General features: G+C 39.5%; 2 protein-coding genes across 4 annotated transcripts in view; both read right to left on the bottom strand.

Annotated features, from left to right (window-relative positions):
- LOC125010882 (disco-interacting protein 2 homolog C) overlaps positions 1–1,795 on the bottom strand; it is a 189,275-nt gene extending 187,480 nt beyond the window's left edge. For both annotated transcript variants that reach the window (XM_047589782.1, XM_047589781.1), the window contains exon 1: positions 1,541–1,795. In XM_047589782.1, coding sequence (XP_047445738.1) covers positions 1,541–1,619 — 79 coding nt within the window. In that variant the 5' untranslated portion in view covers positions 1,620–1,795. The remainder of the gene's footprint in view (positions 1–1,540) is intronic.
- Positions 1,796–4,729: 2,934 nt separating this feature from the next.
- larp4b (La ribonucleoprotein 4B) overlaps positions 4,730–26,148 on the bottom strand; it is a 55,689-nt gene continuing 34,270 nt past the window's right edge. Inside the window, exons 6-17 of one of the 2 annotated variants that reach the window (XM_047589833.1) lie at positions 24,264–24,400; positions 22,644–22,747; positions 20,791–20,901; positions 20,227–20,280; positions 18,227–18,433; positions 17,078–17,184; positions 15,783–16,046; positions 15,114–15,159; positions 14,791–14,967; positions 13,401–13,636; positions 12,381–12,492; positions 4,730–12,019 (exon numbers count right to left, since the gene is read on the bottom strand). In XM_047589833.1, coding sequence (XP_047445789.1) covers positions 11,666–12,019; positions 12,381–12,492; positions 13,401–13,636; positions 14,791–14,967; positions 15,114–15,159; positions 15,783–16,046; positions 17,078–17,184; positions 18,227–18,433; positions 20,227–20,280; positions 20,791–20,901; positions 22,644–22,747; positions 24,264–24,400 — 1,909 coding nt within the window. In that variant the 3' untranslated portion in view covers positions 4,730–11,665. The remainder of the gene's footprint in view (positions 12,020–12,380; positions 12,493–13,400; positions 13,637–14,790; positions 14,968–15,113; positions 15,160–15,782; positions 16,047–17,077; positions 17,185–18,226; positions 18,434–20,226; positions 20,281–20,790; positions 20,902–22,643; positions 22,748–24,263; positions 24,401–26,148) is intronic. The other variant, XM_047589834.1, reaches the window with a different exon arrangement.

The raw sequence follows: 26,148 nt of genomic DNA on the forward strand, positions 1-26,148 counted from the left end.
GGGCATTCTGGGAAACGTAGGAACCCGCGAGCAGCAGCAGCAGCAGCAGCAGCTCTGACGACGCCCACGAGCCGATAAGTGGAGGAGGAGGAGGAGGAGGAGGAGGAGGAGGAGGACGGATGATGATGCGTGGAAATTGAAAAATGAGGTCAAAGTCTGCGGGATGCGTGGAGCTTTACATTCACAGCATCAGCTGAGCGTGGAAATAATGCAGCGTTCTGCGTCTGACCCCGTTCCCCCCAACGTTAAAACATTTTAAAGGAATCTGTGTCACCTTTTCTCCCCCACCTCCTCCCCCTCCATCACTGCTGCAGTTTGAACCTCCTTCTTTTCCTTTCTTTCTTTCTTTCTTTCTTTCTTTCTTTCTTTCTTTCTTTCTTTCTTTCTTTCTGTCTCCATACATGGCTGAGTCCTGCAGAGCCGACTACCAACGAGACGCAGGCGAAAACACTCCTCGCTGAAACATGACACTGTGATACTCTCCAGGCTGAGAGTGAGTCTGCAGCAATGTGACATATCAATCTGAAGAAGACGAAGAAGAAGAGGAGGAGGAGGAGGAGGGGGAGGAGGGAGCTAATGAGGGAATCAATACGGTGGCTGCGTTTCAGCATCTTGCAAAAATAAATAAATAAATAAAAAGTAGAAAGGAGCTGGGGACATAAAGGGAATCATTGAGCTGCTGCACGGCCGCGGTGTGTCATGTGAAAAGTAGTGGAACAGCTGTGCACGCCGCCTGCACACACACAAGGGAGGGAGGGAGGGGGGAGGCTAAGGGGAGGAGGTGGGGGGGGGGGTTTCCAACAAACTTCCAACCGACCAGAACCAAACACAAAGCTCTGGACTGTCCCCGTCCAAACTCCTCAGAGACTCCGCGTGAACACATCTGAGTCTGGAGCAGCTGCTCGTAGCAAAAAAGAAATAAATGAATAAATAAATCTCAGCTTCAAGGCTTCAAGGCATTAACTTTTCCTCTGACGGACGCTCGGCTTTATTTTCTTTTTTGCATATATGTGCACAGGTGTCAAACGTACAGAGGAGCATTAACTGCATGTTTCTCCAATAAAAACCAACGGGCGCCCGAAGCTTTTCACACAGTTTCAACACAGAGAACCAAAAGAACCAAAGAGGAATAGCATTGTTTTTCTGAAGTCATGTCCCGTTGCTCTTCACATGTCTGCATGTGTGACCTGAAATGAGTTTGACGCCTCAGTTCTGGTCTCAGTTTGGCTTTAAAATCACTTTTTGATATAAAACCTGAGATGACAGCTGCTATTTTCCAACGATAAGGACAGGAAAGGTCTTAATTTGTCCAATAATAATAATAATAATAATGATAATAATAAAAACTGTGGACCCATGTCTCTCCACATCCTCTGCATCTGAATCACAGCAGCCAGTCTGTGCACGTGCATGTATGTGTGCGCGTGCACGTGTGTGCATGTGTTAATAAATGTGGACTTGAACTTGTGGCAGCAGCAGCAGCAGCAGCACCAGAGCCGGGCACAGCCGCCGAGCTCGGCGCCGGAACACAAGCACTCACCCTCGGATAACTCCAGCTCCAGCTCGGCCAGTTTGGCCCGAACCTCCGCAGGAAGCGGCACCGGGTCCCGGTCCGCCATTCCGCCCTCAGAACCCGACTTTAAGTGTCTGTTTCCCGGCTCTTTCCGTCTGTTTTTTCCCCCTTCTCCAGGCTTCTTCTCCGCGGAACCTCCAAGAAAAAAATATATCCAAAGTGTGTGAATCGGGACTGAGCGTCGCTCTCTGTGTGCGGCAGCGGCGCTGACTGGGAGCTCCGCAAAAAAAAAAAAAAAAAAAAAAAAAAAAAAGAAAAAGTCAGATACAAACACGAGCCGCGGCGGAGGGGCCGCTTCCGGTGGACTTACTTTCTAAATAAAAGTCTATAAAATTACAAACAAAATATATCTATATCTATATCTATATCTATATATATACAAAAAAGTGAAAATGTCAAACAATATATATCATAATAGTAATAATAATAATAATATTCATCTAATTAATTAATTGTATTTATTAAAAAAATGTCAATTTCTTTTTTAGATTTATTTCCTAATTCTTGTAAATATATTATATTTTTTTCCATTTTTTTATTTATTTATTTTTTTTTTTAAATTATTACGTATGGTGCAGAGTGCCTGTACATTGATGCTGCAACTGTGAAATTTTCCAATTTGGGATAAATAAATTATCTATCTATCTATTATAGCTTATATTTGTATATTATTAACATCTTTTTGCATATTTCACTGATACACTTCAAACTTTTTACCTCAATACTTTTATTTGTACCCATGTAGTTCATCAAAAGTATCATAAAGCGTCTATATGTCCATCTATCTTTTTTTGTTTAAAAAAGTAACATTCAAATCAAATTTAATCACAATAAATTTTATTTTAATGTAGATTTATGACCAGATAAATAACAACATGCATTTTTCTTCCTCTCTTTACAAACATAAATTTAAACTTTTGGAGGAAAAGAGGAAAAATACAGAACGAACTACAAAAATTAAGTAAAATAAAATAAATGATAGTTTGTCCTAAAATTAAAAGGATTTTTTCCAAAAAAAAGAACAATCTTGATTCCGAAAGAACTTAAGCAGAAGCAGGTTTTATTTTGTAAATGTAAATACTTTATTACTTCCGGCTTCGTATTAATTGTCGCGAGCTTTACTCACATCAGGTACAAATTCACCGTGGATGAAAACAAACAAAAGAAAAATCCAAGAACCGAAGACACGCGTCGATCGATCAGAGTCGTCTTTTCCACAATAAAGTTTCTTTAATTGAATAAATAAAATAATGAAATGACAAATGACACCTGCAAAAACTGATAAACAAACCGATAGAGGGCGCCAGTCAACATTAATCCATCCATAATATAAAAAAAGATTTAATAACCTATATATAAAACATTTTAAAACGAGAAAACTGAATAAATATAAATACAATGTAATAAAATAAAAAATTAGAAAATCCAATGAACACAAATTTATGTAATAAAATAAACTTTAATACATTACAAAATAATTAAAATTAAAACACAAAATATGACCATTAATCAAATGATAATAAAATAAATAAAATTCAACATAATAATATTCTGTTTTTAATAAGTTATCGGGATCCATAAACACTTCAGACTTTCGTAGAAGATGAATCTTTCCAGACACATGATGGTTCATTAGTTTGTTTAGCTCTGGCCTCTAAACTTGATTAAAATAAATCTTACATTCTCATTCTGGATCATTTACAAACCATTCAGGGGTGATTTCTAAGCAGAGAGAGGAATGTAAACTAGTTCCTGTTATGTTTTTTTAATGTATTCAATTATTTGACAAGAAAAGGGCTGAATATTTCCATCTGTATCCCAAAGACCTGACAACCTGCTAAAAACTTCATCTTCATCATCATCATGAGTAGAGACGGCGCTGGTGAAACACCTGTTCACGTGCTGCCACCTTGTGGCTGTTCGCCGCACATCGTTTTACGTGAAGTTCAGAGACTCGGTAGAAAACACCGACGATAAACAGGCTTTTAGATCCGGTCCAGAGCTTCAGGCAGGTGGTCATAATGATGTGGCTGAATTCAGAGGAGACGAGAAGAATGAAGCTGAAATCACATCATCATCATCATCATCATCATCATCACATCTGGACTCATTAACAACATCTGGAGTCTGGGAAGAAGAAGAGAAACGGACAAAAAAGAAAAGACAAAAGAAAGAAGACAGAAAAGAACAAAAGAGCCAAGAAAAAAGAAAACTAGATAGAAAGATGGAAAATGATGAAGAAAAAGACAGAGGAGGAGAAATAAAAGACAGAGAAAGAAGAGTAAGAAAAAAAGGAAGAGGAAAGAGAGAAAGAACCATAAAGAAGAGAGAAACGGACTAAAAACAGAAAGAGTCAAAAATGAAGGGAGAGATGGAGGAAAAAAAGAGTCAGAAAGACAAAAAATAGAGGAAGATAATAGAGGGAAAGAGAAGAAGAAAGACAGAATGAAAGGAAAGAGGGGGATGGAATAAATGGACAGGAGAGAAAGAAAGAGAAAATGAAAACAGCTAAAAAAAAGGAAAAGAGAGAGGACAAAAAAAGATGGAAAATTAAGAAAAAGACAAAGAGGAGAAGAAATAAAAGAGAAAGAAGAGTAAGAAATAAAGGAGGAAAGAGAGAAAGAACAATAAAGAAGAGAGAAAAAGACAGAAAGAAAGAATGAGTAAAGAGAGACGGAGGAAAAAAGACAGAACGAAGACAAAAAATAGAGGAAGAAGAGACAGAAATAATGGAGGGAAAGACAAAGAATAAAACGAAAAGGTAGAGATCACAAAGGAAAGAAAGATACAAAAAAGAGAAACAAAAAGAGATGAAAAAAGACTTCAAAATAATGGAGGGAGAGATGGAGGAAGAAAAAAGAGGAAAGACGAGCGACAGAAAAAGAAAACAGCTGAATGAAGAGACAGAAAAAAGAAAAATAATCAGAAATAAAGAGGGAAAGAGAAGAAAGAAAAGAGAAAAGAAAGAAACAGCGTCGGAAAATAAATGATATAAAGACAGAACAGTTACAAAAAAGACAAAGAACAAGAGATAAAAGAATCAGAATGAATTGAAAGAAAGATGAATGATGAGAGAAAAAGAAAGACAGAAAAGTAGAGAAAAAAGAAAGAGTAGGATGATTATGTGTGTTGTGATGAACAGACGACAGCAGAGCGTCAGCAGTGCCTAAACTTTATTTTTCAGTAAGCTACATTTTTTTTTCTCCAAATTAGACAGTTTTACATCATGACACAAGAGTAACTTAAATTATCTAGAGCCGACACGTACGCTTGATTCCAGTCCTGATGGAAGAGACCCAGAAAAAACATCAAAAAAAAAAAAAATACGAAACAAAACGAGAGAAGAAGAAGAAGAAGCCCTCTTGATCAAAACCTCCAATTCCACATCTGTTAAAGGAGTCGTTAGGCAAAAAGTCACAAGTCCGAACCCCAACGACTGGAATGGGGGGGAAGGAGGGGGGAGGAGTTTGGAGGAAGGGGGGGAGGAGTTTGGAGGGAGGGGGAGGAGTTTGGGGGGGGGTCGCCGATTGTCCACAGCCGCTAGCGTAGCCCGGTCAGCAGAGGGTGTTAATGAGTTAAACCACAGTGAGTTGATAGAGTCTCGTTCCAGTCAAGTTTGTGTGCATTACATCAAAAATAAAAACAATAACCACAAGGGGGCAGACTTTTACGACAAGATGCGCAAAAAAAAAAAAAAAAAAAAAAAAAGAACAATGGCACTGACATCCGACAGGCTGATATGAGGAGTGACGCTCCGTGCAGAAGTCCATGAGGAAAACAAGCTTTTATTTAAAAAAAACAAACAAAAAAAAAATTTGAGTTAAGAGGCGTGCAGAGCTCGTGGCAGTTGCTCCTCCCACTTTTTTTTTATTCTCCGCCCCCTTTCCCAGAGCGGTACCATCCAAGTCCGAAGGTACGCCGCCGTTTGTCTTTGTGGAAGGAGAAGATCTGGGTGGTTTTATTTTTATTTTATTCCACACATGCACACGATCGGGTTTTTGTAAATTTGCCCCCGACAAAAAAAAAAAAAAAAAGTCAGGAAGACGCCTCGAAAAACCTCCGGCAAAAGAAGAAAGAAAAACCCTTTAGCTAGGTACGCTAGCAAGATACGACCTCTCCCCACGAGTCAGTTCACGGGACTTCTAGTTACGACTTCAAATCAAAATAACAATAACAATAACAATAAAAAACAAAAAAGATGCGTTCTGTTTTTGTTATGTACAGAGTCAAGACAAACATAAACAAACAGGTTGAATTAATGGCACAGTTACTGGTTAGAACGCAAACATGTGATCAAACAGACGCCAACATCTGGACCGGATGTGCCAGAGGTTCCAGTTTGAGTCCGACCCCACAAAATAATAATAATAATAATAATAATAAAATAAAACAAAAAATAAACATTTGTACATTTATTTCTCAGGAGACGAAGCAGGTCGACATGAAACATTGAGCGGGTTTCAACAGGTTTTTTCTTTCTTTTTTTTTTTTTTTTTGGCTGATGATTGGGTGGAGGAGGAGAAACCATCTCAGCTGCCACAGTCGTGGTTAAAAGAAAACAAACAAAAACAAAATCAATACAATCAAAGAGGCCTGAGATCCTCGGGAGCAGGCAGCCAGAGATAATCTCCCACCTCCGTCAGAGCTTCATCGATCGTGGGCGTCACCCGTCAGGTCGCCGAGGACAAAAAAAAAAAAGGGGGCAAAACTGGGGGCGTGTCCATCGAGCGTCGCTCTCGAGTTTCTATTTATTTATTTATTTATTTATTTAGTTTGAAGAGCGCTTGCAGCAGGAGGCGGTAAACTTTTTCCATCCATACGCTCAAAGAAGAAGAAAACATCTGAACACTTATATGTAAACTCAAAATCTACTCAGGTTACGTTTTCCCAAATCCACCAGAGGCCACGCCCACAGGTCCCGATTGTGGCGCGAGACACCTGCATGGCTAATATCCGTCTACCTGTAGCAACGGTGACACAGGAAGTCGGAACTTGACAGGCAGGAACCCTTCGCTCGGTGGCCAGCAGATCCAATCAGAACGCTAAAAGCTAAAGGGTCAGTCACTGAGCTGGACAAGGCTAACCATTTCCACCCGCTTCCAGTCTCTGTCCTAAGCTAAGCTAAGCTAAGCTAAGCTAACTGTCTCCTGCCAGATACGGGGTATCAATCCTATCCAACTCATTGATCCATAGTGTGTACCAACAAAAAAAAAACTTGTCACATTGTAAAACTTTGGTTTGATTTAACCATCTTCTGAAAGTTTGGCATCTAGAAGGAGCTAAGCTAAGCTAAGCTAACTGCCTCCTGTTATCGATCCCATCCAATCCTCTGACTGACCAACAACAAAGGGTCTGAGCTTCACCGAGTACCAAAACAAGTCAATGTCCCACAGTGTGGGTTCTCACATCTAGTTGGATTTTACCGTTTTCTTAAACTTTAGCATCTAGAAACAATTCTCTCTAAAAGCTTTGGAGTCATTCAAGTTGTAGATAATGAATTTCAAACTAAATGTTTATGAAACACACAGACTGGAAACTGGTGAAAGGTTCAGTAGATTGTACCAACATTAGCACAGTTACCTGTAGACTGTTATTGGAGGTTAGCAACGTGGGGCTACCGTTTGTCTACCACAGCAACAAGTGTTCTTGCTAAGCTAAGCTAACTGCCTCCTGCCAGCCAACCAACTCACTGATCCATGGTCTGTACAAACAAAGACATTGAGTTTTCAAACCTGTCGCATTGTCATGCCTTAGTTGGATTTAACAATTTCCTGAAAGTTTGGCATCTCGAAGGAGCTAAGCTAGGCTAGGCTAAGCTAAGCTAAGCGCCTCCTGCCAGATGTGAGGTATCGATCCAATCCACTGATCCGCGGCTGCAGACCTATTCTGAAAGTCAGTTAGAAGGAGTTATTGTATGTGTCTGCTGAAAACCAACCAGAAGCTAAGCTAAGCTAAGCTAAGCACCTCCTGTCAGATATGAGTATCGATCCCATCTCTCTCAGAAACAGAGAAAAATCTTGTTTATCTTCAAATATGGACAGAAAACTGAGGGGAAAAAAATCTTAAGTCATTTTAACATTTTAACCAGAGCGTTAAATCGAGCGTTAAATAGAATAATTTTTTTTTTTTATTCTATTATAGATATTATAATAATAGTCATGCTGCCCAGCCCATGTGGACACAATGCAGTTTGATTATATACTGTCAGGGTACAATCGATGCTTAATATTAGTGTTGAAGACCAACCTGACGTTATCCCGCAATGCCTTTAAATTTTTGTCGTTAATTTAACGGTAGCAGTTTAACAGAATGCACCTAGCATGAGCGAAGAGTAAATATATATATCGGAGATGTAGTGCTCTTGTTTTTTTTTTCCTTCCCTTTCTTTGACTTCTTTTTTTTATAAAATAATAACGTTAAAGAAGAGGACGCTGATGGACACTCAGCTTTGTGAGATGCTTGTCTTTCCCAATTGTGCACAACGAGCGGGGGAGGGGAGGGGGCGGGGCAAGCGGAGGGGAGGGGCGGGGCCATGACCACACCTGAGCACACAGGTGTAACGGTCGTCAAAAAAATTTACTAAAAATGGAATGAAAGACGACAAAAAAAAAACAAAAAAAAACAAATACAATCAGACAAACTGCCCACGCTGCAGAGTGGAACAGAGTTTAAATTCACCCAAAACAAAACAAAAAAATATTAACAATAAAATTATAATAAAAAAAAGTTAAAGAAACATTTTCCAAAAAAAAAAGCACAACAACAACAGATTTTTTTTCTCCATATCCTACATCCAGCTCGATAGCGACATTATAGTTAACAAGGATCAATATAATTTTTTTTGTTTTATAATCATTTTAAGGTACCTCTTATATTTTTCTGAATATTTACAACTGTACAAGCAAAAGCACACACTTCAAAGTGCACATATTTAATACAGTATTGACTAGTTTTGCATTTACACGGTTTATATTTCTCCCTCCCGGAACCAAAAAACAAAAAAACAAAACGAGAACCTGAAACTATTTAACAAAAACAGAAACGATTCTTTCTCGTACATTTTACAAAAAAAAAAAAAAGGGAAGGAAAGAATAAGCTGCGAGATTTGTACTCTCTGTCTCTCGTGACGTCTGGTAGATATACATATACATATATGTGTATATATATATATTCAACGCTACTTTGACATTTCGGGGAATTATTTATTTTTTTTGGAAAAGAAATAAACTCTATGCTTGTCCTGTATAAAAGTTTAAGGCAAATTCATTTTTCAAGTTTAAATAAAATTCAAGTTTCTCAAACACTGGATGGATTTTTTTTTTCTTTTTTTTTTAAACATTTTATAGAGACCTCGATGCATCTCTAACGATTTTTCTTCTCCCAAAAAACAAAACAAAATAAAAAAAATAACTGAACCGATATTTCTCATGGAATAAACAGCACTGGTTTATAAATAAGTGGATATGGTGCATTTTCAACTTTTTTTCCCCCATTTCCACCGATGAGAAACAAACAAAAAAAAAGAACAATCATCAAACCCATCCAAGTGCATCTCAGTCCTTCAACAAACAAAACAAAAAAATATAGAGATTTTTTTATTCATTTATTTTTTTAAACCAAACTCAAGCTGTAGCGTCCAAATCAAAAGCAGCTCTTTTTGTTGTTGTTGTTGTTGTTGTTGTTTTGAATGAAACTTTCCCTTCTCCCGACGGATCCTGTTTTCTCTTAGCGGGATTACCCAGAATGCTTTGCGTTGCAGGAAGACTTGGGCAAAAGACATGCAAGGTCCCACGTTGTGTGTGTTTTATCTCCCCCCCGCTCACCAGTGGTTTCTCTTTTGTTTTTTTGCATCTGAAGAGGCCGCGGCCAATGAGCAGGAGAGGGAAGCCGGTTTTAATTTTGGATATTTTTTTTTTTTAGTTCTATTTTAACTTTTGCGAAAGCGGAAACATTTGGTTGGTTGGTTATCTGACGAAGTGGCTGCTACAGTAGACAGAGCTCCCAACCAAACTAAACTCGAACCAGCTTCCCTCGCCTTCCTGCTACTTTACTACAGGGAAAATCAAAAACGTTTCCCGCGCTGCTCTGCCTCAAAATACTAAAATACCACAGACTTCGAGGCGAGTGAAGGTTGTTTCCTCGTCCTTTGTGCTTTTGAATTTAACTTCCCGTCTCTTAATACGCGTTTTTTTTTTTATCCCGGGAGTGAAGTAGCAAGAGAGAAGAGCCGCGTCGCTTCGGCCGACCAAAGAGCGCAAAAGGAAACCAGGAGAAAAAACTACAAAGATGGCGGACAGCCAACAAGCCGACAGGAGGATGGCGGCGAAGGCTCGACGAAGAGGGCGGATTTTAACATGACGGCTTTTCCCTGATCGCTCTCAGAAAAACCAAACCAACAAACGAACAGAGAACAAAACATCTGCTTGTTAACACGTTTAAACGTCTGATGAAGGATGTTTTGGTTCTCGCCAGGAATCTCTTCTTCTTCTTCTTCTTCTTCTTCTTCTTGTCACACTTCCAACGTCACAAACAAAAAAAAAAAACAAACAAACCCTCAACTGGTTCAACCATTAAAAATATTCCTCTCAACTTTATCACTTTCCAAACTCAGGCCGCGTTCGCGCTCCGTCCTTTCAGGGAAATTATCGCCGATGTGAAACCGAACCGCTGCACCATCGGTACGAACGCTTCAAAAAAACAAAAAAACAGAAAAGAATTCAACATTAGCAAAAAAAAGAAAACTATGTCAACCCCTTCCCTCCCTCCCTCCCTCCCTTCGACTTCTTCAAGGATTTAATTCCCTTTTTTCGCTTCGGTTACGTCGATTCCGATAAAATTTGCAGGTCCGAGGAAACAGTGCAAATAAAGTTCTGCAGATGCGAGTCAAGTATTTTTTCTACGGTTTCAGTAACAGATTCTTCCAGGATGTGTGACGTTTAGCACCAGAGCTAAAGCAGAGGGAGCTGTAGGAGTAGGAGTGTTCTTATTTTTAGCTTTTTGGCAGGAAACCATCGTCTTAATTAACCGAGCAACTTAAATGTGGCTAGTGTTAATCTCCTCCTCCTCCTCCTGCCTTTTTTTTTTTTAATTTGTCAGCCTAAAAAGTACTTCCTTCGTCCGTCCCTCCCACAGCTGATAATAATATTCCACAGTTTAATAGCAAACCAGAGGACTAAAGAGCTGCAGCAGCTCCCCCTCCCCTTTGCAAAAAAAAAAAAAACAAAACAAAACATAAATTCAACTTCCTGCCGATGAGTCGAACATCTTCAGCACCTTATTTACTTCCAGACATTTCCAACAGAGTCCTAACCGGTCGGTCTAGAAGCAAAAAAAAAACAAACAAACGAAGGAGATTATGCCCTTATCCGTCCAATCCCGTCTCGTTAGCTTAGTCAGCAACAACAAAACAGCAGAGGGAGGGGGGAAATAAAAAAAAATCTGCAAACGTAGCTGAACAGACGTCGTCTAGTGTAAATAAATCGGAAAAAAATGAAGATAAATCAGAGGCCACCAAAAAAAAAAAGAAAGTTTAGATTCAGATGCAAATTTAACCTTCTAATTATAATGATTTCAACATGGAGCCTCTTTTACACTCGCTTTCCCATCATCCTTTTGGGCTGGGGAGGCTGGTGGGGGGGGGTTTGAACAATGCCCTGCTGCTTCACACACACACACACACACACACACACACACACACTCACAACACTAATTAAACCCCACAAGGCCCCGTTTTGACAGGATGAATAAATCTCAGTGTCGTCTGTGTCGACTCAATGGTCGACTTGTAACGCAAACAAAGAGAAAAGGGGGAAATGAAAATTTAATAAAAAATAAAAAAAAATTTAAAAAAAAAAGCAAATAAATAGAAATAAAAAGGGTGACACGGTGCTCTACATGCACGGTAAAGTGCTTTTTGTCTGCAAGCCCTGATCCAGAAGAAGAAGAAGGCGCCGTCCTCTATGCTTGTTTGCGACTGGTGGTTCTGGGATATAAGTATCGAGTAGCCCTGACTTATATATATTCATTTATTTTTTTTTTAATTCTTTAAATCTGTGGAGCGTAGTGGGAGGTGGTGGGGGGGGGGCGAGGACTCTACTGCGGGGACTTGGGGGGGGTGTGGTGGGGATCTTTGCTGCTGGGGGTTTTCCCTGCTGGGTGCGGGTGCGGGTGCGGGTGCGGGGGGGGCGGCGGCGAGCCCCATCGCCCGGCCGGCCTCCGGGCCTCCTTCGGGGGTCTGCCCGGGGGGGCGGGTCTGGAGGACGGGTGGTGTGTCTCTCGGGGTTTGGCCTCGCCCCCTGCAGGGGCGGAGCCGTCGGGGCACTTCCTGTCCTCGCCTGTGGCGGCGGCTGGCTTGGCTTCCTTGGGGGGCGGGGGCTGCTGCTGCTGCGATGACGGGGCGTCCTTCACCCGCTGGCAGATCTCAGCGTAGGAGGGTTTCCTCAGCTCCTAGTGGGAGGGAGAGGGGGGGGGGCAAAAAATAAAAAAAATAAGTACCGTAGCTCCTCTAATAGAGGCGCACGACAGTTTTTTTAATTTCACACATGCTTTACTTTTCAGGAAACAAACCACTTCCTCCTGGAGCCCCGTCATGACAGAAGAGGAAGCTAAAAAACACTTTTTATTTCCAGGAGGAGGAGGAGGAAGAAATTAAGACACAATCAATAAGAACCAGGGGCGAATTAAGGCACAATTAATCCATGTTCGCGGCCGAACGATCGATCTGGCTGTGATTGAGGCGTCTGGGAGCGAGTGAACATTAAGAAGATTCAGGAAACAAAAAAGAAGAAGGGATTAAATCGATACTGACCGTGGCGGCTCCGTTGACTTGCACCGATTTGCTGGCGGTGGAGAGAGTTCCCGGAACTCGCTCCACAGAAAGCTGCACCTCCTTCGACTTCGCCTCCGTCGCCTTCACCTCCCTGGAAATAACCAGACGGGAGACGACACATTTTGAACACTCGCTAGATGTGAGACACAGTGATAGAAAACGCTGAGATTTACACAGAAAATAATCTGGTGGCTCAGAGTTTGGTTTCAGACTCTGATGATGGTACTTTCTAGACAATAACCTCGAACCTGAGAAGAGCCAGCGAAGGAGCCACATCCTCCGGTAAATTAAGGGGACCAGACGTCCCTGGTTTCTGGGGACGGTCTCCGTTTTGGACGACCTGTCCCCCCCCCCCCGGCTAAAGCTGTCCCTGAAAATGTCCCCAAATTTAGCTTTTTATGAATAATATATATATTAAAAAAAAGGTTGCGCGCAGACCACAGGTATTACGGTAAATGGTCACACTGATTATGACATCACAGATGTAGCCGTTTAAATATGTTTAAACATGAATAAAACTGTATTTCTTTAAAATCTCTGAGCTGTAAATGTTTAAGTTGATATCTGGTCAGTTTATGGTAAATTAAAACTTTGCATTCAGTGGAATTAGCTCATTCCACATGAGGAGCAAGGAAAGCGATGGACAGATAGGACAAAATACATTTTTCATTTTCAACTTCCTACTTAAACCTGTAGTTAAGCAGCTTATTTGACCATAACTGATCATCTTAGAGCTCTAAAGACAGATGGAGTCAAACGTATGGATCTGAATTAGAACATTTAATATTTAATATTTAATAAACAGAACAGGCGCCTGGTGGAAACACATTGAGTTTGAATTAAGAAGGTTTATTTAAACCTGTACATAATGATCCATGACCTGGACCAGTCACGACTCCAGAGCTGGCAAATTTTAATCCCAGTCGACGTCGCTGCGTCTCTAATATTCTTGAACTTTGTGTTTAGAGGGAAAGGAAACACAGCGGGTTTGGTTCTTACGTTGCAGGGATGGAGGGGGCGGGACTGTGTGTTGGGCCGGCGGTGACAGCAGCGGCAGCGGCGGCGGCGGCGGCGGCGGTGGTGGTCGGGGTCAGCGTCGGGGTGGACGTCGGGGTCGGGGTGGTCGGCGAGGGCTGAAAGCTCGGGGGCATCGGGGAGGAGGAGGACCGGAGGGGCTCTTTGGGGCCCGCTGGGGACAAAGCTCCTGCTCCACTACTGGAGTCAACACTGACGTTCTGCAGGAGAACAAAGAGACGATGGTGAAGACTTTTACTTAACATACAAGTGCCTGTAAGAGGTTTTTATGCATGTGCTGCCATCAAAGAGTGTTTTGCTATGGGGGTGTCTGGTCTGGTCTGGTCTAGGTGGGTCCAAAAGATTCCCAGTAGAACAATGAATCACTGAAACACCAGTGAGATTTGCTACAAAAGTGTCAGAATAAAGATTATGTTACTATATATATAAATTTCTGTTCTCGCTTAAAACAAAAAAACATTATTTAGAGTAAAAAACAACCCTGATATGTGGTTTCAAAGCTCAATTCAAATTTGAATTAGTAATGTAAGATCTGAACTGTGCAAAAGTAGATGGTAAAAAGGTGAATCTGGACTATTTTAGAGATGTTTTAGCCCATTTATGTCCAGAAGGAAACACAAATTGTGCCTTTTTTGTCACATTTTGGCACCATATGTAAAATGAGGCCTTCGGAGAAACTCAAAGGAGAATATCTTAACAACCGATTGGTCAATTTTAATGATTGACACCTCTATCGACCAATCAGAGTCCAGAGAATTGAATGTCATACTCAAATTTGCCGTAGCAACCACCAATGACGATCCAGGGCGAAGTAAATACAAAGATCGCATATGGTCAGCGACGCTACACTCCGACCTAAAAGCCTCGTCCTTTTTATGTAAACAAACGGGAGCTTCCTGATTCATTTCAAACTGACGCAGAGTCAAAGGAGAAGCCCTTAGCAGCGTTTTTTTGGAGCTGGAGCTAAGACAAACTTAAATTATTTTGCAAATGTTATTTTCGCGACCCTTTGGCTTCTAGCTCTCTGAGTTTTTGTTCGCACAGCGAAGAGACCGACATCGTTGTAATCAGCAGGATCTCGCTCGTTTGTGAGTCTTTCTTGAAGTGGTGAGGTCAGTAGAAGCACTAAGTGAAATGGTCGCCGTATTCGTGTTTTGGTGGCATTCCCATACAATTGCTTGGAATTTTATTTGTGTTTCGCTTACGTGGCTTTTAGACGAGTTCCTCCCCGTCATTTTGGTGTATTATATGTTCAGAATGGAGCACGCTATCACGCATTTAGACTTGGGTCGAAGAGGTTAAATGTTATTAACTCCTCCTGTCAGTGGTCGTAATGTTTTGGCTGTGCTCCTACCCGTTCCTTGGAGGAGGAGTTCCCGACCACCACGCTGCTGGCTAGCCGGTTGTCGAAGGCGTCGTCGGACTTGAGCTGGCCGGCTGCACCGGGCAGGGGGGGGAAGCTGGAGAGGCCCAGCTCGAAGCTCGGAGACGGGGGTTTGGGGGGAGGAGGCGGCGACTGAGGCGTCACTCTCTGCAACAAACACAGAGTCAAGAACCGAACTCGGAAAAAAAACAAGAACAAAAACAAGCAGAAACAAAAAAAAAAAACAGAACTCACCGTGGAGACAGAGTTAAATTAATTTAATAACGAGAAAAAAAAAAAAAAAAAGTACTTACTGTAAACTTTTCATCCCTCTTTTTCCTAGAAGCAGAAATATTTTTCCTTTAAGAAAGAGAACATCTCAATTTACAAACATCCGTTCTATCTGTAACAACGGCTTAACCCTACACAGTTTACATGACACCATAACATCAAAAAAAAAGCACATTTAAATGACTGCGCTTTCTCCATTAGACTAGAAGAAGGAAATTGCGACCACCCCCTGCAGTACCTCGATGGAGCATCTAGGGGTCCACAGAGCTACATAGTGAGGCACATATTGAGAAATAACTCTCATTACATTGGTCATCAACAAGTTGTTTTATTATGGCAGATTGTTTTGCAAAAAAAATATAACTATTAGGACGTAACCAAACTAAACTGAATGCTGGTTCATGAACATTTTAGAACTGGTCTCTCTTGAAAGTCAAGACTCTGACGTTTCTATCACAAAGGTCAGAATCTCTCTAAGTGGTTTTGTTCTTGAGTAATCAAAGTTGGCAAACAGTTAAAAAAAAAAAGAGGTTGTTGAGTTGTTGGTTGACTCTTATCATGACTTTTATCAATGAAATCAGACATAAATTACATGTGCAACACAACTGGTGTGCAGAGCTCTGATTGGTTCAAAAAGCTGCTGCTGTTTCCACAGAATATTTTAAGCCCTGGGATGTAGAGTAGGTTCCTACCTTCCACGTCCGATGCCCAGGGAGTAGTCTGCGGCCGTGGGCTCCGCCACCCGCCCCGTCCCCGTGGGGTCCCTGCGGGGGAAGGTGGCGGTGGAGGGTAACCTCGTTCTGGGCTGGCTGGCGGGGAGTCGTGTTGGGGGGCTGCTGCGGACCCCGTTCAGCCTCTCGCTGGGGAAGGTGGGGAAGAGGCTGGGGTTGTCCAGGAGCCCGGCGCTGCGGTCCGTCGTGGGGATGGTCGGCCTCAAGTGAGGTTTGCTGTGATTCCTGCAGGAAAAGAAGCAATAAATACTGATTCGTTCCTGAGGACTCAAAAAAAAACAGTCAAAATGCACATTTATGTGTTTATTTCACTACACTTTGTTTGTCTTGCGCCCCTAATTTACTCTAAATTTGAAGTCATCTTTCTACTTTGAGCCTCGTCTCTTCCCCGACATATGAGCTACTGTTGTGAAGCTCTGTTTCTCCTGCAGAAGTCTGTCCCGTCCAAATATGGTCACATCCTTTGTACTGGCAACCAATCATGAAAGCAGAAAGGCTGATCTGAAGCTAAACCTTCACTCTTATTGGTTGGTGTTGATTTCTGACAACGTGATTGGTTCAATAGAGTCATGTGACCAGATATTCGGCCTCTAGTTTGTGTTTATCTGAGAGGGAAATTTAAAAATGCCGTGTTTACTTCTTTAAGAAGAAAATTACAGCTCAAATTATCAAGAAAAAACAAAGAAAAGACAGATGAAGGAGAGGAGAAGAGAAGTCAGACTCGTCTGAGTTCATCCGGACGTAAACTGTCTTCGGTAAAAGGAGACGATCACTTGATATTTTGATATTATATGATGTGTTTCGAAGGATTTGAGTAGATTTGGTTTTGGTTCATAGAGGTTTCAAATAAAAATAAACAAGATTTTACAATTTAAAACTTTAAAATGAGTTTTCTTCATACTCTGAGGCAGAAATCTCCACTTCAGTAACAGACTTTACAGATTTATTCCTAACTATATTTTGCAGGTATTTACAGAGGAGATGTTTAATATATCATTCAGAGTCTGATTTACAGAACATTTTACTTCTAAAAACAGGTCTGTTGACAGTACTTTGTGATTTATGGAGCGATAAAAAGAAATATCCAAAATTCCCTCTGTAACTACCTGGAAATCTAATATGTTAACAAAATGAAACAAGAATTTTGATCTGCAATGTCGCCATTATTCAAATCTTTGTCCTGCATGCAAATTAGTGCATATTTAAGTAGATAACTCCTCCTTTGCATATTTAAATCTAAATTCACAGGTACGAACCTGTTCCTGGGTGAGTAGTGTCTGACGGTGAGAGGCGACGTCGCTGGTTTGAAACTGTGCGATGTGGTAAATCCGTTGATGAACTGGTTGTTGTGAAATGGAGTAACCTGGGAATAAAAAAGAAGAACAGGTTCAGTCGGACGCTAAGAGGAAGTCGACACATTTTTTATTTTAAATGTACCTTAGAAGGGCTGTTCTAACATATTTCCTTTTACCTTTCTCTGATTTTTGGACAGAATATTTCTGTTTGCTAATTAATGATAATTCATTTTACACTCTTTTACGACTCTTCCCAACATCTCAGCTGCTTTTTTTTCATGCATAATAAGGTGTTTACAACATTTTCTACCAGTTGAGGGAGGAATTAACGCAGTAGATCGACTAAAGATGGACAAAAAGTGACGTGTGGATCGATACTGAAACACCGATACTTCCGATACCAGGTCTTTATGCTCTAAAATCGATTCTTAAATCAAAATTATCGATACTTTTGATACTTCAGTCATTGGAGGTGATGTAGGAGACACAGTGGAAAGTAACTAAACTATTGAGTTGTGGCAACACAACAAATGTTGTGAAACACCTCAGGTTAAACCACAACGCAGAATACGAGGCCTAGATAAGATGCAAGTTTTCATTTTACAGTAGTTCTTAATAGTTAAACAATTATTTATTTTAATGGGGCCATTATTTTATTTATGTGAAGTGTCTGAAACAGTATTTTATTATATTATATTTTGTATGATTGTTTTTTTCTGTTGTATTAGCTCGGCTAGATAGTAAATGACGCCACTACCTCAATATACTTCAGTGTTTAATATAAATAAATAAATTACTCTGATATCTTGTGTTCTTTTTTAAGCTATGATTTGAAATACGCTACTTTTTATTTATTTTTTAGGTTTGCCAGACACATTAGAGTGTATTTACACAAAGTATCGGCATCAGTATCACTGATATCAGCCGGAATTTTACTCGGTATCGGATTAGAATGGAAAAAAAACTATAAATTTAATAAAGTGTGTGTCCGTAATTAACCTCTAAATGAAAGAAACCATCTCCACATGTTGTGATTTCAAACATTTCTCATCCACATGCAGGTTGAGTTGTGCACAGACACAGCCTCACGTCTTTCAGCCTCGTCCTCACCAGCGTGTGGTCGATGAAGCTGTGCGTGGTCGACCAGGCCTGCGGCGTGATGAGGCTGTATAAGGGGAACTGCTGCTGGGGGCTGTAAACCGGCGGGATGTAGTAGGACGTGTAGCGCTGCTGGGCGTACGGGTTCACCTCCACCGGCCGGTAACCGTTCTTTGGCATGAAAGTGTTGATGGCGATCGCCTTCGCCTTTATTCTCGCCTGGCGGAGAAAGACGGAGATCATCATCGACGAGGAAGAAAACGTGTCTAAAAGTCCTTTTTAAAAACAGCAGTAATGACTGAATACACCTAAAACAAACAGGGAAATAATTTAATTTACATAAGAGGTGAATGACAAGAATAACAATAAGAAGTGTGCATGTATGATGCTACTTTATTTATTTAATAATTTATATTTTCACCTGAATTTGATCCCTGAGACTCAGGATTTGTTTGGAATTCATCTCAATTAAGATTAGATTTAGAGCTGTAGGTATTTGGGATCAGTCGGACCCAAGAAGTATAAAAGAATAAGCATCATCTTTGAACTGGAAGAAACTATTATTTATTCACTATATTTTACAATTTAAGTCACCAATGTGCAACCAAAATATAAATGACTCATAAATATGTTTATTTTATTTTTACTTTTTTATTCCTTTTTTTTAAATTTGTTTTTTCTTTCTTTTCTTTCTTTTTTTCCCCTTTTAGAAGAAAAAACGGAAAAAAAGGGGGAAAAGGAAAAAAGAAAAAAAGGGAAAAAAAGAAAGAAAAAAAAGGGAAAAAAGGAAAAAAGAAAGAAAAAAAGGGAAAAAAGAAAAAAATATATGTTTATTTTAATGGAAAAGCAGAATAAGAAATTATGAAATCCCAACGTCCTCATACGTGTACCGGTGAATTTGTTAAATTTTCATGTCATGTCAAACTAGAAAAGTTAACAGGAATAAATAAATAAGTGTATCGACCTTTCACTACCAGTACATGGAAGACAAAAGTGTCTCCTTATGAGGACACTGGGTCTAGATGAAGCAGGATAAGAAGCTGCAACAAACCTAAAACGTAACGACCCCGTATGAGGACGCTGGGTCTCAGGAGGTTAAAAACATTTAGCAGAGCACGTGCAAAGCATATGAGCCAATACAGTCAAAATAATAGAAGGGAAACATCATATGAATAATATTTGGAGTAAATAAGTAATAAATAAATAAAAAATCTGAGCTAATTATTTAATTAATCTGAAGAATTATTCGAATGAGTAATTTAACCATTTAATACAGTTTCAATTTATTTAAAACAACTGTAGATCATATTCTAACTCTAAACTGTAAAATTTACATCCTAACATTTAATATTAGTTGTTGTTATTAGTATTATTATAAAGTCCTTTGTTTGTAGTTCTCCAAGCTTGACAGTGACTACAAAGAAGAAAAGTCATCTTAGATGATGTCTTCATGACAACTCGGAAATTTCTGACTTATGATATCATAGCATTCACGGTACAGGTTAACTCAGAGGAGAAGATGAAAATAAGTTTGATTTATTGTCACTGTTTCCTGAACATTAAAATATTAAAATATGAGCAGCAGCTGTTTATTTGTAAAAAGCAGTCATTTCCAAATTTGACAACTCTGAACTCATTTTCCCCAAGTTGTCTTGAATGCAGCACGAGCTGCAGCTGGAATACTTAAAGCCCAGAGGAGTGTGAAAAATGTAAATGAATATATATGCATACAAGTGCAGCTTTCAGACATAAGTGAAACTATCCGTCAAACTCTTCACCCTGTTCCTCACTAACGAAAATTCATTTTTTTTTCTGCTTTGCCACAAACACAAAAACTAACTGAGACTTAAAAACACAAAAAAATATTTAAGAAAAAAGAGTCCTGGCAAAGAACAAACCATTTAGTCTCAGGTTTGTAGCATAAGTATAAGTTAAATTTAGATTCTTTCCTGTTCTAATAAATGAATGAGCAAATAAATAAATCAGTTTTAAATCGATATAATGTGCGATACCTTAATTGGCTTCCCTTGGAAGGTCTTCACTTCCTCACGGAGATACTGATATGCCTGGAAGAGAAGGAACAGGACACGTCATTAGAGAACGAGTTCAACGTCGTAAGCAACGAAAACACAACTAACTGACTACAGGGTAAATATGCAGGAGCCTTAAACTTCATTTCTACACCTTTTTAAGACTTTATCCAACACTTTCTCAACATTTGTCAATAATTTCTCAATAATTTTAACCATTTACATCAAGATAAAAATACAATTTACGAACGCACCCACAGTCGTCCAATTTTTAAGTTATTGGTTCATCTTTGTTTTTTAATAAATGAATAAATTCACACGCTTTTCCAATGTTTTTGGACTTTACCTCAAAAATGCCTTCAAACTTCAAACTACGACCTCATAAAGTCCTGATAAGACTTTTTAACGCTTTTAAAGGGTCTTAAATGAACTGAATTATCAAATTTAAATACTTTTCCAGACGCCGCTGGTGATCATCTGGTTATTGTAGGTAGGTGGGAAATATTTAGGGAGGAAAGTTGAACATTTGAGGATCTGATGTGTTACCTGCTGTGCATCTGCTTCTGATTCGAAGGTGATGAACCAGTTGTCGTTGTAGGCAAATTCACAGTTGATGAACTTGGGTAAGTTGTCGCCTTTAAAAAGGGACTCGACCTCCTGTAAAAACGAAAAAACAAGGACGGGACGTCAAAAAACATGTCTGACTGTGAATAAACATGGACGGAGGAAGTGGAGCCAAAGCGAGTAGAGCTCCCCCTGGTGGCTGGAGGCAGCAGTGTAGGTCATAAACTCCGCCTCCTACATCTTAGTGGGCGGGACTTAGGCCGAAATAAATCGCTAAAATACACGTCAAATAAATTTGTGTCACAGATGGTTTCTGTAATTTTAATTTGTTCATTCTTTGGATAATAAATTAAACCGGAGACAACTACTAAATATTGTTTAACCAAATATTCAATTAATAAAACAAACAGAGCTGTAGACGCCTGATGAATCATGTTGATAAAAACTGTTTTACAGCCGAGCTAAAGGTTAATTATCGTGTCAGAGTCCTGCTGTAAATAATTTAGTCGGACCTCTGTAGTTTATGGGGTCGATAAATCAAAGTATGAGTCACATGCTGGTGTGGGTTGAAAATAAAAAGTGAGTTTTACGTCAGTGGTCTCAGATAAAGCTGTCAGACTTTTATTTATTAGGCCATCTAACGTTAAACGCCTTTGATGCACCTTTATTTTGTTTCATGTGTAATTTTTTTTTTCTTTTGTAGATTTGTCTCCATGACGGAAGTGACTCTGAGATTTTGTTTTTATTTTTTTTTTGCACCCGATTTATTTCTGCAGTAAAGACGTAAACTTCAGAATGTCCTGCAAACACTGCTCCTCTCAAAACACCTTTAAATCCTCTTTGAAAACCCATGAGATGCTTTTAATGCTTAACTGCTCCACAACGTTCATCACAGCTGCTCTCGCACTTATTTTATTTAATGTTTTATTCAATGTGTACTTTCGTTTTTAATCTTGGGTCTGTAAAGCGTCTTTAAAAGTTCTATAAATATAATAATAATAATAATAATAATAATGATAATGATTATTATTATCATTATTATTATTATTATTATTATTATTATTATCAACAGATGTGATACTAACAGGCCACAAAACTTTGTTAGGAATAATGTCAACGAGTGAATCTTGCCTGTAGGACATGAGTCATATCACTATTTGGCCCTGGAATTATTATGAGGCACGTTTCAATCAACGTAGAGGAAAAAAAATAGTCCTAAAACCAGTCAGAGCCTTTCAGTAGTAAACTAAAAGAAAGAAAACTCCCGAAAAGTAAAAAGTAAGAAAGAGAAACGAGTAACAAAAAGGAACAAGTCATGAGAGTAACAGAGTAACGAGCAACAACAACAAGTGAAAAACTAATGGAAAGTAATATAAAGTAAAGAGCAACAAAAAAGTAACGAAAACTAACAAAAAGTAACAGAAACATAACAAAGTAACGAGTAACTGAGAGTAACTGAGAGTAACAAAGTAACAAGTAATGGAAAGCAACAAAAGAAACAAGTAACAAAAGGTAACGAGTAATGAAAAAGTAACAAGCAGTGAAAAGTGACAAAAAGTAACGAGTAACGTCAAGTAATGAGAATCCAGAAAGTAACAAAAAGTCTGTTTTGTGTCATAATTAATTAAAGTCCACACTGACTGATTTTCCTCTCTGTAGTAGCAGTAAATCTTTTCCTGCATCAGTGTAACTTCAGACTGTGAACAAACACCGAGCAGGAAACGTGAACAGACCATGAAGGCAAAGCGTCGCTGCACATACGTCCTGCTTGTCACCATGAAACAATCCTAATAATTACTGTTGTGTGAGAATGAAACGTGTCTCTGAGCACTGACCTCTATGGGCGTGCTCTCTGGCACCTCTCTGAGGATCACGATGCAGCGGTTCTGATTGGGCCGCACCTTCTCGCCCTTCTCATCCACCTGGACCAACGGCAAAGCTGGAGGAACAACAGGGAAATATCAACAGACGACCACGAGTAAAAAGGTCCAGGATTAGAGACGACAACGACTAAAAACAGCTTCATATCAAACACCTCAAAGCGTTTACACGGCTCATAATGTCTTTTCATCACTGGCTTTGTTTACATCCACTAATAAACATTAGATCAGATTAAACCTTTAATAATCTAAACATTCGCTCCTAATAACCACGTCAACACTTGATCTGCTGGTTTCTCCATTCAAGCTGGAGTCGTCTTCTTCTACTGAATCAATTCAGCGTTGTCAATAAAAAGTCGGTGTCTTATTCACAGAAGAAGAACAACTTTTCCAAAAAGTGGAATCTGACAGATTTTCCTTTTTTTTTTCTTTTTAATAAACACAAACCACGTTACGTCTGAGACAAAAGTGTCTGTGGACGTGTTTGAATACGTTTCCCCACTCGTGGCAGCGCCCACGTTAATCCAGTCTAAATAACAGCCTCTGATCTAATTGCAGATGAGTGTTGGGTCATTAACGGCTCCAGTCGCGCTACATTCAGGTGGAAACCAACACTCCTCACACCGTTCGTTTACAGCTGAACGAGCTACGTGGATGAAACGTTTTTAAAGACACAATAAGATCAGATGAACTTATTTTGGCCTCGTTACTGAACGGACATCGTCTCTTTCTCGTTATGACGATAAATGAAGTTCATCATCACTTCTTAGAGCGTTAATAGGTTTCAGTTTTAACTCCATGTTAATCATGCACATTATTGCACTTATTATCCTTCCTACATATGTAATAAATATTTACTTCTGTCGCCATTTCTTGCAATTGTTACAAAATTTTTACTTTTATTTTATCTCAATTTTTCTAGATTTTTACTTCATATTTATTTTATTTTATATTTATTTTATTTTACTAGATTTTTATTTTATATTTATTTTATTTTACTAGATTTCCACATTTTATTTAAGTTAATTTGTATGAATTTGCATTCTATTTAATTTTATCTTTCTTTTTACTTGCGTTTCTCAGGAATTTATCTGCAACAGATTTTCCTTGTGGATGAATAAAGTAACCGCTGCATCTCACTCTGGTTCTTTTTCTCTTAAATAAAAAGCTCTTTCAACACTGTCAGAATAAAAGTCTTCAAACATAACACGAGTCCCAACAGCAGCACAATAAAGTTACACTTTGTTTACGGTAATGGATCCACTTTTAAATCTTCACAGTGCACTGGTCACTGAGCCATAAAATAAAAGCACCGCTCGGAGCCTGATAGGATTAATTTAAGCAGTAAATTGAGTATGTGTTCAAATCAAACACAAGCAGGTAAGACTCTGCTGGATGCACTTTAACAAGCCCCCCCGGGAAATCAAGCTCCAACCACATGCTGATAAAAATAAATCACTGCCTCTGGTAGGTTTCCTCCGGCCGTGCGGCCTCTCGCTGCAGGTTGAGCTGCCGGCAGAAAGCGGTGACGTGAGCTCATAAAAAAAAAAAAAGGAAAAGCAAACACACACTCACATCGTAATATATCTACGATCAGCTCGACGTCGGTGCTCAGCTTCTTGACGTGGTCCAGGTTGGCCACCGTCACTATTGGCACATATTGGTCGCTGTCCATTTGGGAGATGAGGTACATGTCACTGGCCAGATTCTCCCTGGAAACAAACACACGAGAGGAGGAAAATGAAAAGGTTGTAAGGTGATACTTCCAGCTCAGAATGACTAAATGTGGCCTTTAAACTGAGAGGCCGTGAAATGTGACCTTTAGCGCGCCGCTCTGGTTACCGCCGGCAACAATCACACCTGTCCTCACCTTTGACTACATCTCATCAACCCGTGAACCTCTAGGTCGGGGATTACTAAAGTGTGGCGCGTGCACCCCTGTTCGTAATTTGCAAGGTAAAAATTAATAAAAAAAAACAATCCCATGTGAATCAGTCTCTGTGATTTACGAGTTTTTACTTTTATTTGATTCACAGCTTTTTTTCTGCCTCGTCACATTTCAGAATTATGACAGATGTGCTGCAAATCAAAGTTTGGACCAGACTGTGTCAGATATGAAGGTAACTCTAGGGTTGGGCATTAATGTGTTCATTGTATGGAGGTAACCCTAGGGTTAGGCATTAATGTGTTCATTGTATGACAGTAACCCTAGGGTTAGGCATTAATGTGTTCATTGTATGGAGGTAACCCTAGGGTTAGGCATTAATGTGTTCATTGTATGGAGGTAACCCTAGGGTTAGGCATTAATGTGTTCATTGGTAAATTTGGAGCTGATTTAAACACTAACCGGTATCAACGATAGATTTTTTTTATAGAACGTAAGTTTGTTCATGCCGTAAGTAAGTGGTGTAGCGGTTAGCGAAAGGTAACGAAACGTAAAGAGTAACAAAAAAGCAAAATGAAAAAGTAATGAAAAGCAACAAAACGTAACAAACACATAGCAAGTAATGAAAACGTATTGAAAGGTAACTAAAAAGTAACAAAGGGTAACAAGTAACGAAAAAGTAACAAGAATGAAAAAGTAACGAAATGTAACGAGTAACAAAAAGTAACAAATAACGGAAAAGTAACAACAAAAAGCTACAAAAAGTAACAAGTAACGAAAAAGTAACGAGTAATGAAAAAGTAAAAAGTAATGAAAAACTAACAAGTAATGGACAAGTAATGAAAAGTAACAAAAAGTCACGAGTATCAAAAAACAGTAACGAGTAACTGGGCGAGAGTTCAGAGACTTCACCCCAATTTTGTTGCAGAAGTTTCCAGAAATGTGTGTCACTTGTTTGTAGGAAGCTTTGCTTTCAATCTTCTGTCTAGTTCATCTCAAACCAGCTGAGGTAGTTCTGGTAGAACTTGGACTAAAGTTTGAGTCATTATCTGTAGGATGAAGCTCTGACCAACTATACCAGAGGAAACTGATGCTGTTGTAAAACTTTTGACCAGTAGTGTGTGTGTGTGTTCCAGTCATTTGAACATGATTAACCTTTAATATGGCTACGAAAAGGCTTGTTGAGTTTTTATTGTTTGTTTTAAAGCTTTGGGATTGAAGGTGCGTCAGCTCGGTCGGGACATAGAAAATACTGTGGGAACCGCTGCTCTAGGTCTGTTTTCTCTAAGGAATGCAGTGTAGGTGTCCCCGTCCTTTGAAGAGCCAACCGTCCCCTCCTTCTACTTTCTATCTGCACTCATTCCTGGTACTTCAGCTATAGTTTTGTAGACAGGAAAGTGAAACTTAAGTAAATGACTTGTTCCAAATTTGATGAACTCAGGAACAAAAACAAAAAAAACAGCATAAAAATAGAGAAGTTGACTTTGGTGAGGCCTTGATTGGCTCCAGACCAGCAGCTCCAGACATTCACAGTATGAAATACGTCTTTCATCCAGACCACGCCCGACGCCCACG

Source organism: Mugil cephalus, chromosome 7 (assembly GCF_022458985.1).
Source record: "Mugil cephalus isolate CIBA_MC_2020 chromosome 7, CIBA_Mcephalus_1.1, whole genome shotgun sequence".
Classification (NCBI taxonomy): domain Eukaryota; kingdom Metazoa; phylum Chordata; class Actinopteri; order Mugiliformes; family Mugilidae; genus Mugil; species Mugil cephalus.